The sequence below is a fragment of the Mobula birostris genome, chromosome 3, assembly GCF_030028105.1.
Source record: "Mobula birostris isolate sMobBir1 chromosome 3, sMobBir1.hap1, whole genome shotgun sequence".
NCBI lineage: Eukaryota > Metazoa > Chordata > Chondrichthyes > Myliobatiformes > Myliobatidae > Mobula > Mobula birostris.
In genome coordinates this window covers 66,863,109-66,880,148 of record NC_092372.1, presented here as the reverse complement: position 1 = coordinate 66,880,148, position 17,040 = coordinate 66,863,109, and the positions used below count along the sequence as shown (strand labels likewise).

Below are 17,040 nucleotides of genomic sequence, written 5' to 3'. Positions count from 1 at the left end.
ATTTTAGAAGCATGTGAAAACACATACTTAGTTTAGATGGTAGCTAAATAGCCAAAGTCATAGGACAGGAAAGCTCACTGAATCCACACCAACTATCAAGCAGCTATACTAATTTTATTTTTCATCAAATCTTCCCTGCTCCCACCATTAGATTCTACCATTGAATTTGATGGTTGGGGAAATTTACAGTTGCCAATTAACATAACAATCCACAAGACATCTGTGCCCCCTTTGATAGCTCAAAAGTTTTGTTGTGGTGGAGCCAGAGTAGGAGACATCTAGGTTTTCATCCATAGCTTCAGCTGTTAGTTTTTCTCAGCCAAAATAATGGGATATTGGAAATCAACATCGGTAATTATGTAGAAAGCTTTCCAAGCTTACGCTACTGATTTAATATCCAGTGTTAAGATGTGCAATTATATACTTCTGGGTTAAATAATGCTTAGATAAACAGCCTTTGGATTAGGTCTACATTTTACTCAATTATCCACTTAAATCAGTTTATTCCAATCCTCATCTTTTGAGTTTAATCCAACATTTGACTACTTGTTGGGCTTCAATACCTCAAATACCACCTGGTGTCTTGCTGAAGTGGCCATTTGTTCAATGTGAAATGACAAGTAACTTGATGGGGAGAGTAACATTGTCCTTCTTGCTCTATGTAGTTAAACTATTCATCAAAAGAATTCTTGAGGATCAAACAGAACACAGGTTTCTTGTGCTAAACAAAAGTCAGTTATTCACTTTATGGTGCTAAAGTAATGTATCACAAGAGACCAACTTCATTCATGAATAATTAATGATTATGAATAAGAGATTAGACAAGATTTATTAGCCCTTGGAATACTAAATGTCATTTGCAGCTTCAGCAAGTTAGTCATAGAACAATACAGCACAGATACAGGCCCTTTAGTCTAACAAGACCATGCCAACAATCCTGCCCATCCAGTTAGTCTCAATCACCTGCATTTGGCCCATATTCCTCTAAGCCCCTCTTCTCCACATTCTCATCAAAGAGCTTCTTAAATTATACTATTGTACCTGTCTCCTGTCTCAATGAATTCCTCTATATGAAACAGGTGCCCCTTTTAAATATTTCCCCTCTCATCCTAAATCTACCCCCCACCCCTGGGAACGTAAGGGTACAGATGGATTTTGGGGTACAAGTGCATAGTTTGTTCAGAGCATCCTCACTCAGAGACAGGACGGTGAACAAACGTGTTTAGCCAGCTGGATTTTATCAGTCAATGCACTGAGTATAGGAGTTGGGATGTAATGTTGCAGCTACCATCGGTGAAACTGCACGTGGGGTAACGTGTTCAGTTTTGGTCACCCTTTTTATAGGAAAGATGCAGGTAAGCTGGAAGGAACGCAGGAAAGATTTAGAGGATGTTGTCAAGACTAAAAGGCCTGAATTGTAGGGAGAGGAGGTCCAGGCTAGGTGTGTTTTACTTGGTATTTGTTGGGAGTTCCCTTATCTGATGAAAAGACTTACCATCCACCTCATCCATGTCTCACACAATTTTGAATTTTTCCTTAAGGTTACCCCTCATTCTCCAGTGTTATTAAGACTGTATTAAATGGCAAATAAAAGAGAGTCTTACGGACAGGTCCTAGCATTTCAGAACAATCCAGGAGAGGAAAAACAAAAATCAATATTATTTTGTCAAAATTAAGCCTCTCACTGCTCAGTCTAAAAACACCACCATGCATCTACGTGTTGGACGTTTGAACCAGATGCACAACTGCTCTCGCTCCCCGTCATGCTCCCTCCCCCAGGGCTGTGTGCTGAGCCCATTCTGTTCACATGCAACACAATGCTGGCCATGAAAGCTACCACCCTCCCAGGTGAGCAGCCACTGCCTGCAACAGCAGCAGACGTGAGAAGAAATCTGCAGAGAGTCAACCCCCGCAAGGCAGTCAGGCCAGACATCATCCCAGGCCGAGTACTCAGGGAGTGTGCACCCAAGCTCACTAACATCTTCAGCACTTCACTTATCCAGGCTGCTGCCCCCACATACTTCAGTTCAGCCACCATCATCCCTGTACCAAAGAACTCTACAACTTGAGAACTATTTATTTATTTAGCAATGCAGTGGGGAGTAGGCCCTTTTGGCCCCTTGAGCCACCGCGCTGGTAACCCCAACGCACCTGATTAACCCTAAACTAATCATGGAACAATTTACCTGCTAACTGGTTCATTGTTGGACTGAGGGAGGAAACCTGAGCACCGGGAAAAATCCATGGGGTGAACGTACAGACTCCTTACAGAACGGCACCGGAATTGAACTCTGAACTCCTCAAGCTGCAACCCCACAGCGTCACTCATTCCCCTCTTGATATATTGGGCTTCACAAATCGAAGTAGTGAGTACAGGAGATGGGGTGCTATGTTGAAGTTGCATAAAGCATTGATGAGGCCTAATTTGGAGTTGTGTATTAAGTTTTGGTCACCTATCCACAGGAAAGATGTAAATAAGGTTGAAAGAGACAGAGAAATTGACAAGGATGTTGCCGGATCTGGAGGACCTGAGTTATAAGGAAAGATTGACTAGGTTGGGCTTTATTCCTTGGAATGTAGAAGATTGAGAGGAGATTTGATAGAGGTATACAAAATTATGAAGGTATATATGGGTAAATGCAAGCAGGCTGTTTCCACTGAGGCAGTGTGGGACTACAACCAGAGGTCATGGGTTAAGGGTGAATGGTGAAATATTTAAGGGGAACGTGAGGGGAAACTTCTTCACTCAGAGGGTCGAGAGAGTGTGAAACGAGCTGCCAGCACAAGTGATGTATGTAAGCTCGATTTCAACATTTAAAAGAAGATTAGATAAGTACATTGACGGTAGGGTTTTGGAAAGCTGTGGTACCTGTGCAGGTCTATGGGAGTAAGCATTTTAAGTGGTTCAGCACAGACTAGATGGGCAGTAGGGCCCATTTCCATGCCATACTTTTCTATGACAATGAAACTGCAAGGAATTTCAAACTTATGGGTGTCCCCATTCCACACAAATTCTCATGACCCCAGACACATCCTACACAGTCTATGAGGAGGCTTAAGAGAGTTGTACTATGCACATCAATACTCGCAACCTTCTACAAATGCATCGTAGAGAACATGCCAACATGCTGCATCATTGCACGGTATGGAAACTTGATTGTGGCATATAGAAAGGCTTTATAGTGGGTAATCAAAACTGCCCAATCCATTATTGACCCTAACTTACTCAGCATCGAGGATGGACTTGTATACATAGAAAGGTGTCAGAAAAAGGACAGTAATATCATGAAGCATTCCACTCATGTGGACTGTTTGTCCCACTCCCATTAAGGAGGAAACTACTTAGCATCCACACCAAGATCACCACACTTTTCCCAAGCAGCAAGGCTGATCAACATCTCCACCTATTAAGCCACCCCACCATACCCACCAACACCATTACTTTATAATTTCTTATCAGCCACCTTATGTCAGACACTCCTGTACCTAGTATCAATTTATGTGCATATAATTGATCTATATATACACAAGACATCATATTAACTATATTTATTGGACTTTTTTTATTATTGTGTTCTTTATCTTAGTGCTTTTTTATATGCTGCATCAGATCTAGAGTAACAATTATTTTGTTCTCCTTTACACTTGCATGCTGGAAATGACATTAAACAATCTCAAATCTATTGAAGGTGACATTTAAAAATGGGAATTAACAAATCTATTTTCTGTTTAACAATTTTAAAAATCTGTAAATTGAGCTGCAATTTGCTATTAAGTGACCACTTGCAAAGATAATGTCGATTTGTCATTATTATCCCAAAATCAGTGATGGGGTAATCTTATTTTGGAAAAGTATTGGTAAGTACAAGATTCACATCTCAAGAACTGAGTTACAAAATGCCAACTCACTCCAGAACCCGAGACACAACTAGGGATTTTTCTTTTTGAGATGGGTGGCTAAACGAATCATGAAAGGAATGAAATTCTGTATGTCAAAGAACAGATGAAAGGTCAACCTGAGATTAAACTCTGCTTTTCTCTTCATAAATGTTGCCTGATCTGCTGAGTATTTCAAACATTTTCTGTTGTTATGACTGAGAAATCGATTCTGATTAAGTAAAACCTATATCAAAAAAAGGTTCTGAAGTATATCCTATTTTCTAGTTTCCATAAGATACAAGATCACAATTAGCTCATTGAGTCTGCTCTGCCATTTACTCATGGCTAACTTTGTTTCCCTCTCATCTCACTCTCCCACGTTCTCCACATAACATTATTACCGTACAAGAACCTATCAATACACTCCACAGCCCTCTGTGGTAACAAACTCCACAGATTCACCTGCCTCTGGCTGAATGTCTACTTCAGTTCGATTTACGTTTGGGACATGGATGTTGCTGCAAGGCCAGCATTTATCTCCAATGCCCAATTCATTTTAGGGGTAGAGCTTGTGAGCTGTCTTCTTGAACTGCTATGGTCATTTTAGTGAAGGCACTTCCGTGATACTGCCATACAAGAACTTGCAAAGGACTGGCAAGGGCATTCAACATAATATCAGGGGACACTGCTGATTAATTAGCGATCACTGTTTGAGCTCTTCTAAAGAGAGTTCCTATCTGCATTAGAAATAATTAACTGAAGGTGCATTTCTATGTAGAACTGATTTTGTCTATATGGCTGATCTAGAAAAAACTACTTTGCAGAATGATCACCTACTCATGCATGTAATGGATTCATTCGAAAGAACCAATAACAAGTGCATTTATAACATAATAAATGTCATTGTAATGCCATAAGTGTACTAGGTATTAAGCACTTGGAAAAAATCCAAAACTTGCAAGAATGAACTACAGAATTCAAAAAATAACATGGCACCTTGAGTAGTCATTAAACTGATCTCATAGTCCTTTTGTACAAATGTTAAATGAAAATATGTGCCAATTTGTATGAACATTTTGCTTAACAAGGTAAACCTCAAGATAGCTGAATGAAGTCAATTGCTTGAAACAGCTGCAAGTCACAACTAGATCACAGTGCTAACAATCACACAGCAACACTACCTTAGTTCATGCCAATATATGGAGTCCAATAATTGCCCCCCTGCTCTAAATTCATTAGCCTGTATCATGCACACGATGCAAGATTAAGAACCAAAGAGAAGCCTGCCAACATGCAATCAGAAATAATAAATCAGGACAGTGAACAATTTGAATGAGGTTAATGTACTGTGTTAAAGGAAAAATATGAAAGATGCTTCATCCTTTTCATATCTTCAACAATGTTAAATTTATAAACAGAGACCTGAAGAGTTCTGAATGTCCAGGCACCAACAACACAAATAACAAACTCAAGTACATTTATCTTGATATGCAATGGCAATCGCAATTGTACTGTATCTCAATAGATTGGAACACATTTAGCATATCTGAGCCAAGATACTGTAGAACCAAAATGGACATCAAATAATGAGTAAATACAAGGGAGGGGCACTAAAACACAAAAATTGTAGATTTTCAATGTGGGAGCAAATATCAAAATGCATCAAGTGCTGGATGCTTTAAATATCAAAAAGATAACGTTCGAGTTCACGTTTCATTTGTTTAAAAGAAAACAGTTCCAGTGAAGTTGCATTATTTCTGTATAGGTTCACTGCCTTTAAAACTGAAATGAAACGGACCAGAGGGTGAACCTGGGGCGTTTGTTGCGATAAAGGACTGTGTAGTCCAAGTCAAATGGTATATTTAAGACAGAGACTGTTAGCTTCTTGATTGGCAAGGGGGCTTAAGACTTGCAGGGAGAATGTGGGAGAATGGCATTGTAAAATTTATCAGCCATGATTGAGTGGCTGAGCAGACTTGTTGGGCTAAATGGCCTAATTTTGCTCCTAAATCTAATGGTCATTTGATCTGTTACACTGATGCAGCATCACTCCACATGTGGATCTCCTTATGATTGCTCTCATGACCTGACAAGTCATCTGTCAAATAGACAGACAGGGTTCAGCCATTCAAATTCAGGGTTAACACAACTGCTAGAATGCCCAAAATAGATTCCAGTGGCAGCTCTACTTGTTAGAATTGCCATTACCACCATAAATTTAGTTTAATTATCACATTGAGGTTTTTGTGTTTTGATCACATTTACAACTTTGTGATTGGAAAAGTGTGGAAACAAATCATGCTGAATCATATCAAATTACAGTTACAACTTTGCTGCAAAGTAACCACATATCATAAAATACACAGGCTCTTAATTATGATACAGCTATATGGTGTAATTAATCTGACCCATTTGGTATTAATTCTCACCTGGGGATGAGGCTTGGTAGATTATCCTGTCAGCATCTCTCTCAGGCACAGCTGTATGGCAAATTGCCATCATTGTTAAAAATTCACAGATGACAGGCGCTGTGGGCTAAAATGTTAAGAAAGATTAACAACTCTCAGGAAAAGAAAACGTAAGCTGGATTTATAAAAGCCATGCATATACTTCATTTCTCAAAAGAAAATGGCTTATAATTGTATTATTATTCATCTGGGAAAGCAAATTCACCAAATTTTCCAATGTTACATACTGTATACAGTGACTATCAATTCTTTTCATTACTGTGGAAACCTTTAACAGATCATCTCACCCCAACTCTACCAGAGAAAGAAACTTCAGCTTGTTCAATCTCTCTTAATATGAATTAACTATTTTTGATACTGTATCTGGCATAGAAACTCTGCACGCCCTTCATAAAAAATTGCAAAACATTCTAAATGAAGATCTATCAAATTAATATAATTTCTCTGATGGCGGACGGAGTGTTACTAATAATTTAAAGGCTCATGCAGTTTTTGAAGATTATAGCTCATCTGACCTTTGGGAAGATGATAGGTTTGAAGAGAATTTTTTCGAAGAAACCTTAGTGCATGAGGATCAGCTTTCGCTTTTCTTCTGTGCTCAGCAGCATTTTTTTGGGTGGGTTGGCTTTAGAACCCCATAAGGTGGTGAATAATGTGAGGTCTGACAAGTATTGGTGTAACTCCATGCACTTACTTATCAAAACCAAGTTTAAAAAAAAATCCATAAAATTGAGGGATAATTAGAGTTTGGTGGATGAACTCCTTTATGGAAAGATATGAGAGAGGACCATTTGTTTTCATTGCTGTGAATCTTAGACTTCGGTAACCTCTACCAATGCGTCTGCAACTTGAGATTTTGCAACCACTGTACATTTGTTCATTTACTTATAACGCAGCATAAAGATTCCAGAAACGCACATCTTTAGCAAAGTAGAAAAATACATTTAACCAAGAATTCCTGCAAGGAAATCAGTACATCGCTTGCAGTGGGAAATTAACATTCTGTGAAATTTCATACACCACTGCTATAATTTTTTTTCCCCAACAGTGACTACTCAGATGTAACTGATAAAACTGCTTCAATTCAGGGCTTCATCACAGATGGCATATAGCAAAGTGAAATATTTTTCTAATGGAACTGACACAGCCAAATTATCAGAATAATAGTTCCACTCTATTTAAAAATATAAATCTGGCTAAGTCAATTGAGAATGATTATGAAATTATAGGTGACATCAATGTGTGGAAAATACATCAAAGCAACAAAACCAAAACAACTAATATATTCAGCTTGAGAACCAAAATATCGTAGCTACTGGGAGAAACTGATAATTAACTTGGAAAGTTAGGGAAAAAAACTGATTGAAACTTACAAGCATTTTTTGATATTTCTCCTTTGCCTCAACTGTTGCTACTGTTACTGCTCTAGATGCCTAGTTCTCGATCTGATCCCCAAACCTCCTACAACTATATTTGAATCAGTGAATATAATAATGTGGAAGCAGCCACTGGAGAAACTCTATTCCTGTGACGCTGTGCAAAAACAGTTCTCGGTCATCTGATTCACCAAACGTGTGGATGCCAAACCTGCCTCAAATGTGGATTAAACTGGCCTGAGCAAATCAGTCCTTCTGCACAAGATTTGTATCTTTTTCCAAGGTATGTTAAATTTTCATTATTGCAAACAACTCCCAGGTACAAAAAACCTACTTTTGAAGTGTAGTGTTTCATATAACTTAAAAAATGACTCACCTTAAGTTTATTTTTATTCTGTTTTTATAGCCCACCATGATTTTTTTTCCTCTTTTTATACCCAAATTTGACATTGCATATACTTTTCTAAAATCAACTTTTGGTAGGACTTTCGTAAGTCTTTTTGTCCATCCAACTTCTCAGACAGCAGAATGATAGTAAATAGCTCACAGAAATAAGATAGACAATAAGCAAAGCCTATAAAAGGTTTATAATTTCTAGAAAAATACTGCAACATCACATAGCACTTTTGAACCTATATTATTTTTACTTTGAATACACTTTTTGATGACACATGGTTGAAAGGTTAGATTTGATATATTGCCAGTTAAAGCTTTAGCCTAAAGACAGCAATCCACTAGCAGCTTAGTACAGTACTGAGGAACTGAAAGTAAGCACATGCTTAAGTCTTTGCTTAAGTCTTGAACCTATCATCCTCATACTTAGAAGTCAAATGCTTTCTTAAATGGATCACATCAGATATGACAGTTATGTAAGTGCAAATCTATATTCCACAGGATTCCAATGGTAGGAAGTTATAATAATTAGTTTTGTGGAAGCTATAAATTCCATATGTAACATGGTCTGTATTAAAATGTTGTGAAGAGAGATATCAGACGGAAAGTGACTTCCATTGATACCACAAACTTTGATTTGGATCTCTGTGCATTTTTATACAAACACATGGAGTAGCATGGAATTCAGAACAAATTTATTCTCCTTATTTGAGATACCATCAAAGGCGGCAGCTGCAGTGGCAGTTTTGTTTTATTGAACACATAACTTTTATATACAATCCCACTGCTTCTTCAATGATCTCTTACTCCTAAGTCTGTTTACATAGGGATTTGGAAGATTCAGAACTCAAGTAACAGTATAACATGCCAGGAAGCCAGAATCACATGTTAACTTTCCAGCAGCAGTACAATGCAATGCATGCTAAATATAGAAAAGAATAACTGAATTATATTAAGTACAAACATTTGTATAGATGTACATCAAATAGTTCAGTTGAAATAAGGTAGTGCAAAAATAGAAATAAATAAAAAAGTAGTGAGGTAGTGTTCACGGGTTCAATGTCCATTCAGAAATCAGATGGCAAAGGGGAAGAAGCTGTTCCTGGATTGTTGAGTGCGTGCCTTCAGGCTTCTGAACCTCCTTCCTGATGGTAGCAAAGAGAAGAGGGCATGCCCTGAGTAATGGAGGTCCTTAGTGATGGGCACTATCTTTCTGAGGCACTGCTCCTTGAAGGAGACGGGGATACTCAGATACCCATGATGGAGCTGGCTAATTTAACAGCTCTTTTTTCTTACCTTGATCCTTTGCAGTAGCCTCCCCATACCAGATGGTGATGCAGCCAGTTAGAATACTCTCCACGTAGTGCAAATTACTACCTGTAGTAATTTGCGAGTGTTTTTGATGACATACTACACCTTCTCAAGCTGCTAATGAAAAATATTGTTCCTGGCCTGCCTTCCTTTTAGCTGCATTGATATATTGGGTCCAGGTTAGATCCTTGGAGATATTGACACCCAGTACTTAAAATTGCTTATTCTCTCCTCTTCTGATCCCTTTATGAGGACTGATATGTGTTCCCTCGTCTTACCCTTTCTGAAGTTCACAATCGGTTCTTAGGTCTTACTGATGTTGACAACAAGGTTATTGCTGCAGCACCCCTCAACTAGCTGATATATCACGCTTTTGTATGCCCCTCTCATCACCATCTGAGATTCTAACAAGAGATGTATCATCAACAAACTTACAGATGTCATTTAAGCTGTGCCTTACAACACAGTCATGGGTACAGACAGGGTAGAGCGGTGGGCTAAGCACATATCCCAGAGGTGTGCCAGTGTTGACAGTCAGCGAAATAGGCAGAACAGGTATATAGAAAAGGCGTGCATCTCTTACTTACACTTCAGTATCATTAGATATAGTGCTAGTATTCTTTCAAGTTTGAGACTTGGATGGAAACTAACATGAGACCCAGTTAGATACATCAATGTAGCACTAGGGGGCGCTACAGAAGTGTTATCAACAGAATAATATCAATACCCATTCAATGACTTCAAATGAATAAAAATCCCATGGATTTCTTTGAAGAATATGTTGGAGAACATTTGTTGCTGCATAGGGAACACTATGGGGGGGGGCACTGAGGTCTTTCTCCAAAGGACTGCAGTATACTACAAAAATCTAGTAGTTTTTCATCATAATTGAGACTGATGATTTAACAAACTGAATTTAAGTACCCTGAGAGTCATCATGGGACTTTAGCTACTTCCTGCACTTGGTCTTGTAGTTTAAACAATTATGCCATAATTCCCTTCTTCCATAAGCAGCTAACAGGATGCAATGTTTTTGTCTCTTTATCACATTTGGCACTAAGTGGTTATTAGAGCAATATGCTTGAATGGAAACCCAAACTGATTACTCAGTCATGCATTGGACAAAATGATGATTTCTATGATTTGACGACCACCACTCCCCACCCCCCATAGCTGGTGTACAGTAGTTGCATCTTGTACCATCTGCAAAAGGCAATGCAACTCCTATTAATCCAAGTGTCTTCCAAATTCACAATGTCAACAGCAAGGAAAATATCAACAAGGCACATAGAAACATCATCACTTGCCATTGCTTTCCAAAACACACATCATTCAGAAATATGATTATTCATTACCGCTATGTCCAAATCCTCAAAGTCTCCAACATCAACACCATGGGAGCACTATCTCCATAAAGTGAGCAACTCTTTAAAAGCAGCGGCTCACTCGCACCTTCGCCAGGGCAATTAGATAATAAATGTTGACACTGTAAGTGACACATCTCCAATATGAACAAAATACTCTTGTACATATTATATGCCACTGTGTATATGTAATAACAGTGATTTGCTTCAAAGAATTCAGAGAGGTATGGATCATTGACTCTTGATAAAGGGATTTCATTCTGAAACCTTACCTCTACCTTTTCTTCCCACAGATGTTGCCTGACCTGCTGATTATATCTGTACTTTCAGTTATTGCAAATCTCAAGCATCTGCAGTTTTTGTTTTTCAAATTAATATCCTACAAATGGAGTTCAGAGATATTGATCTTATTAAAAACTCAACATTTCTTTCTCTACACTGCTGGAAACACAAAAATAAGGGAGAGAAAATAGATTTGCCAAGTGGACAGTAGGTGTAATGAGGAGAATCTGGCCGTATGGTGATAGCAGATTGCTGAGAAAGAACTTGAAGTAAATAAATGGAACAAATGATTATACTTTATAGTCCTCAGCATAACTGTGTTGTGCTGTTGTTGTTACTATTTGTGAACTGCAAGTGCTCACTGTTTCAGTGCTTGTACATGTATGATTTTCAGAAATAGCCAGTGAATCACAGAAATAAATGATGCCTTTATATCAGACATATAACTGGTTAACCAATGACAGATATTTTCCTGGGATGTTGGTCTATATTCTGCAGCTGAGATAATGAAGATAATACCATTTGCTTCATAGCACTAGGACCAAAGCCTGGGAGATCACATGCACACAGCCAAACACAAAATCTAGAAACTAGTATCAGTGATTGGCGCTTGTTTTGAACCTTCTCCCTGTGCAACCTTTAGAAATCAGCGGCCTGATTGCTACCTGGGGTTTTGTTGAAAATACATGGAATTGTTAACTTTTCCGGCACAATGTCTCTGTGAGTCTAAATGACATGACTGTAATGAATTTTAATATTTTGCTCAAGTTTATGATACATTTAAATTTTTATTCTCAACTTTTGACAACCGCATTGTTATTTTCGATTACAGAGCAAATTACAGTTTAAAGTATCTGCATCTGAGCACAATCACATACATTGAAGCAACCCACTTGAAAAGATCACAAAACTGGCTTTTAGATAATTCAAATGCAATCAGTGCCCCTTTCTAAAGCATTATTAGCATCATAATGTTCATGACATCCTGTGTTGGTTTGTCAACAATTAGTAACTGCTGACAGCTCAACAATAGGCACCCAACTAAGGTAGGCAGAAATTCAGATAGTGACAAGGTGGTGTACAGGAGCAAGATAGATCAGCTGGTTGAGTGGTGTTGAAACAACATTGCACTCAATGTCAGTTAGACCAAGAAATGGTTTGTGGACTTCAGGAAGGAGTCGTCGATGGAATGCACACTAGTCCTCTAGGAAGAGGTACAGTCGACGTTTCAGGCTGAGACCCTTCGTCAGGACTAACTGAAAGAAGAGTCAGTAAGAGATTTGAAAGTGGGAGGGGGAGGAGGAGATCCAAAATGATAGGAGAAGACAGGAGGGGGAGGGATGGAGCCAAGAGCTGGACAGGTGATTGGCAAAAGGGGTATGAGAGGATCATGGGACAGGAGGTCCGGGGAGAAACACAAGGGGTGGGGGGTGGGAGAACCCAGAGGATGGGCAAGGGGTATAGTCAGAGGGACAGAGGGAGAAAAAGGAGAGTGAGAGAAAGAATGTGTGTATAAAAATAAATAACGGATGGGGTACGAGGGGGAGGTGGGGCATTAGCAGAAGTTGGAGAAGTCGATGTTCATGCCATCAGGTTGGAGGCTACCCAGACAGAATATAAGGTGTTGTTCCTCCAACCTGAGTGTGGCTTCATCTTTACAGTAGAGGAGACCGTGGATAGACATGTCAGAATGGGAATGGGATGTGGAATTAAACTGTGTGGCCACTGGGAGATCCTGCTTTCTCTGGTGGACAGAGCATAGGCATTCAGCAAAGCGGTCTCCCAGTCTGCGTCAGGTCTCGCCAATATATAGAAGGCCACATCGGGAGCACCGGACGCAGTATATCACCCCAGTCGACTCACAGGTGAAGTGTCGCCTCATCTGGAAGGACTGTTTGGGGCCCTGAATGGTGGTAAGGGAGGAAGTGTAAGGGCATGTGTAGCAATTGTTCCGCTTACAAGGATAAGTGCCAGGAGGGAGATCAGTGGGGAGGGATGACGGGGGACAAATGGACAAGGGAGCCGCGTAGGGAGCAATCCCTGCGGAAAGCAGAGCGGGGGGGAGGGAAAGATGTGCTTAGTGGTGGGAACCCGTTGGAGATGGCGGAAGTTACGGAGAATAACATGTTGGACCCGGAGGCTGGTGGGGTGGTAGGTGAGGACCAGGGGAACCCTATTCTTAGTGGGGTGGCAGGAGGATGGAGTGAGAGCAGATGTACGTGAAATGGGGGAGATGCGTTTGAGAGCAGAGTTGATAGTGGAGGAAGGAAGCCCCTTTCTTTAAAAAAGGACATCTCCCTCGTCCTGGAATGAAAAGCCTCATCCTGAGAGCAGATGCGGCGAAGACGGAGGAATTGCGAGAAGGGGATGGCGTTTTTGCAAGAGACAGGGTGAGAAGAGGAATAGTCCAGATAGCTGTGAGAGTCAGTAGGCTTATAGTAGACATCAGTGGATAAGCTGTCTCCAGAGACAGAGACAGGAAGATCTAGAAAGGGGAGGGAGGTGTCGGAAATGGACCAGGTAAACTTGAGGGCAGGGTGAAAGTTGGAGGCAAAGTTAATAAAGTCAATGGAACAATCCATGTTCTGTGCCTATTCTGGTATCTGTCCCCCATTTTTCCTTCGCTACATCGACGACTGCATTGGTGCTGCTTCCTGCATGCATGCTGAGGTTGTTGACTTTATTGTCCTGGTCCATTTCTGACACCTCCCTCCCCTTTCTAGATCTTTCTGTCTCTGTCTCTGGAGACAGCTTATCCACTGATGTCTACTATAAACCTACTGACTCTCACAGCTATCTGGACTATTCCTCTTCTCACCCTGCCTCTTGCAAAAATGCCATCCCCTTCCCGCAATTCCTCCGTCTCCGCCGCATCTGCTCTCAGGATGAGGCTTTTCATTCCAGGACAAGGGAGATGTCCTCCTTCTTTAAAGAAAGGGGCTTCCCTTTCTCCACTATCAACTCTGCTCTCAAACGCATCTCCCTCATTTCAAGTACATCTGCTCTCATTCCATCCTCCCGCCACCTCACTAGGAACAGGGTTCCCCTGGTCCTCACCTAGCACCCCACCAGCCTCCGGGTCCAACATATTATTCTCCGTGACTTCCGCCACCTCCAACGGGATCCCACCACTAAGCACATCTTTCCCTCCCCCCGCTCTGCTTTCCGCAGGGATCGCTCCCTACGCGACTCCCTTGTCCATTCGTCCTCCCTACCCTTCCCCACTGATCTCCCTCCTGGCACTTATCCTTGTAAGTGGAATAAGTGCTACACATGTCCTTACACTTCCTCCCTTACCACCATTCAGGGCCCCAGATAGTCCTTCCAGGTGAGGCAACACTTCACCTGTGAGTCGACTGGGGTGATATACTGCGTCCGGTGCTCCCGATGTGGCCTTCTATATATTGGCGAGACCCGACGCAGACTGGGAGACCGCTTTGCTGAACACCTACGCTCTGTCCGCCAGAGAAAGCAGGATCTCCCAGTGGCCACACAGTTTAATTCCACATCCCATTCCCATTCTGACATGTCTATCCACGGCCTCCTCTACTCTAAAGATGAAGCCACACTCAGGTTGGAGGAACAACACCTTATATTCTGTCTGGGTAGCCTCCAACCTGATGGCATGAACATCGACTTCTCTAACTTCTGCTAATGCCCCACCTCCCCCTCATACCCCATCTGTTATTTATTTTTATACACACATTCTTTCTCTCACTCTCCTTTTTCTCCCTCTGACCATACCCCTTGCCCATCCTCTGCGTTCCCCCCCCACCCCGTCTTTCTCCCCGGACCTCCTGTCCCATGATGCTCTCATATCCCCTTTGCCAATCACCTGTCCAGCTCTTGGCTCCATCCCTCCTCCTCCTGTCTTCTCCTATCATTTTGGATCTCCCCCTCCCCCTCTCAAATCTCTTACTAACTCTTCCTTCAGTTAGTCCTGACGAAGGGTCTCGGCCTGAAACGTCGACTGCACCTCTTCCTACAGATGCTGCCTGGCCTGCTGCGTTCACCAGCAACTTTCATGTGTGTTGCAGAAAGTTGTAAACTTAGCAAGCTCCATCATGGACACTAGCCTCCCCAGCCTCATGGACATCTTCTAAGGGTGATGCCTCAAAAAGACAGCATCCATTATTAAGTACTCCCATCACTATAGAAAAGATGCAATTAAGGGTGGAAGAGTACAGAGAAAATTTACAAGGATGTTGCTGGGCCTGGAGTTCCTGAGTTATAAGGAAAGACTGAATGGGTTAGTACTTTATTCCTTGGAACTCAGAAGATTGAGAGGGGGGTAAATACAAGCAGGCTTTTTCTACTGAGGTTGGATAGGACTACAACCAGAGCTCACAACTTAAGGGTGAAAGGTGAAAAATTTAGAGGTAACATGAGGGGAAACTTCTGCATTCAGAAGGTCGTGAGCGTGTGGAATGAGTTGCCAGTACAAGTGGGTGTATGCGAATTCGATTTCAACGTTTAAGAGAAGTTTGGGTAGGTACATGGATAGGAAGGGTATGGAGAGCGATGGTCCCGGTGCAGGTCATTGGAAGTAGGCATGGTTTGGCATGGCTTGGATGAACCAAAGAGCCTGTTTCTGTGCTGTATTTTTCTACGGTTCTGGATGTGGCCTCTTCTCATTGCTATCATCAAGGTGTTGGTATAGGAGCCTTAAGATACACACTCAATGTTTCAGTAACATCTTCTTTCCCTTTGCTATCAGATTTCTTAATGGACAATAAAGTTATGAATACTAAGTCAGTATTTTCCCCTTTTTTTCTCTACTTAGTTAATATATGTTTATTTAATTTAGTTTTATTATGTATTGCAATGTACTGCTACGGCAAAACAATAAATTTCATGACATATGCTCGTGATTTTAAATCTGATTTGTGATTCAATATAGGTGATCCGCATCTTACTCCGGCAGGTGGAGGCTTGGTCCTAGAAAACAGTCTGCATTGTGATTTTATGTCATGTGAAACTGCGTCATCTGTGCACGCATCAAGAAATGAGAGTTAAAAAAATAAAGTGCATTTATTTACTTTTGTCCGTATGTTCCATTACAGTAAATTTTATTCTGTACCTTAAATTTTTGGGATGTGATTTGTGGATTTTGCAAGGGCAAATTTCCTGTTACCCAAATGCTTAAAGTATAGTATAAATATCAAAACCAATAGGTTTACTCGGTATTTACTGTGAGTCTACACCATAGCTGAGAATCATGCATATCAAATCGATCCCTTGTGAATTACTATCGATTGGAATTGTTGATACATGAAAATGTTGGAAATAAACAATAAACTCAAATTTCACCGTCATGGTTAAAGGAAGGGTCTGATTGTCAGGTTTACCAAGCATTGAACTACATAGACTGGGAACACATTGTAATGCTCAAAGTAGACCACAGAAATAGGGACAACAAATATAATTAAAAATTAGCAAGCTTCTCATAATTTTTTCCCCCAAATATAAAAAAAATTACACATCCACAAACTGTTGGAGGAACTCAGCAGGTCAGACAGCATCTATGGAAAAAACTGCACTTTTTTTTTGCTATAGATGCTGCCTGGCCTGCTGAGTTCCTCCAGCATTGTGTGTGTTTGTGTGTGTGTGTGTGTGTGTGTGTGTGAGTGACTTGGATTTCCAGCATCTGCAGATTTTTTTTTTTTTTTGAAAATTAAACATCCATTTATTCAGTGTAATAAATTAATGGAATATAACAATTCGAAAACATTAGGAATTAGATCTAATTACTGAAGCCTTTTTTGGACCCAATATGGGTAAGCAGTAGAAAAATTCAGTTATAACAAAGTAGCCTCAGGATAGCACAGACACACAATGCAGATGTTCAAAACACTTAAATGTGGCAATGGACAGTTCATTGACAAACAAAAGGCAGCTTCACATTCCTGCACAAGTCATTTGGTTAATTGCTGGCTGTTGGACCCATCCCATTCCCCCACAAATTTT

General features: G+C 40.6%; 1 protein-coding gene across 6 annotated transcripts in view; it reads right to left on the bottom strand.

Annotated features, from left to right (window-relative positions):
- Positions 1 to 17,040, bottom strand: part of atp8a1 (ATPase phospholipid transporting 8A1) — a 363,676-nt gene that overhangs the window by 181,590 nt on the left and 165,046 nt on the right. For all 6 annotated transcript variants that reach the window (XM_072252785.1, XM_072252787.1, XM_072252786.1 and 3 more), the window contains one exon: positions 6,309 to 6,414. In XM_072252785.1, the coding sequence (XP_072108886.1) occupies positions 6,309 to 6,414 (106 nt within the window). The remainder of the gene's footprint in view (positions 1 to 6,308; positions 6,415 to 17,040) is intronic.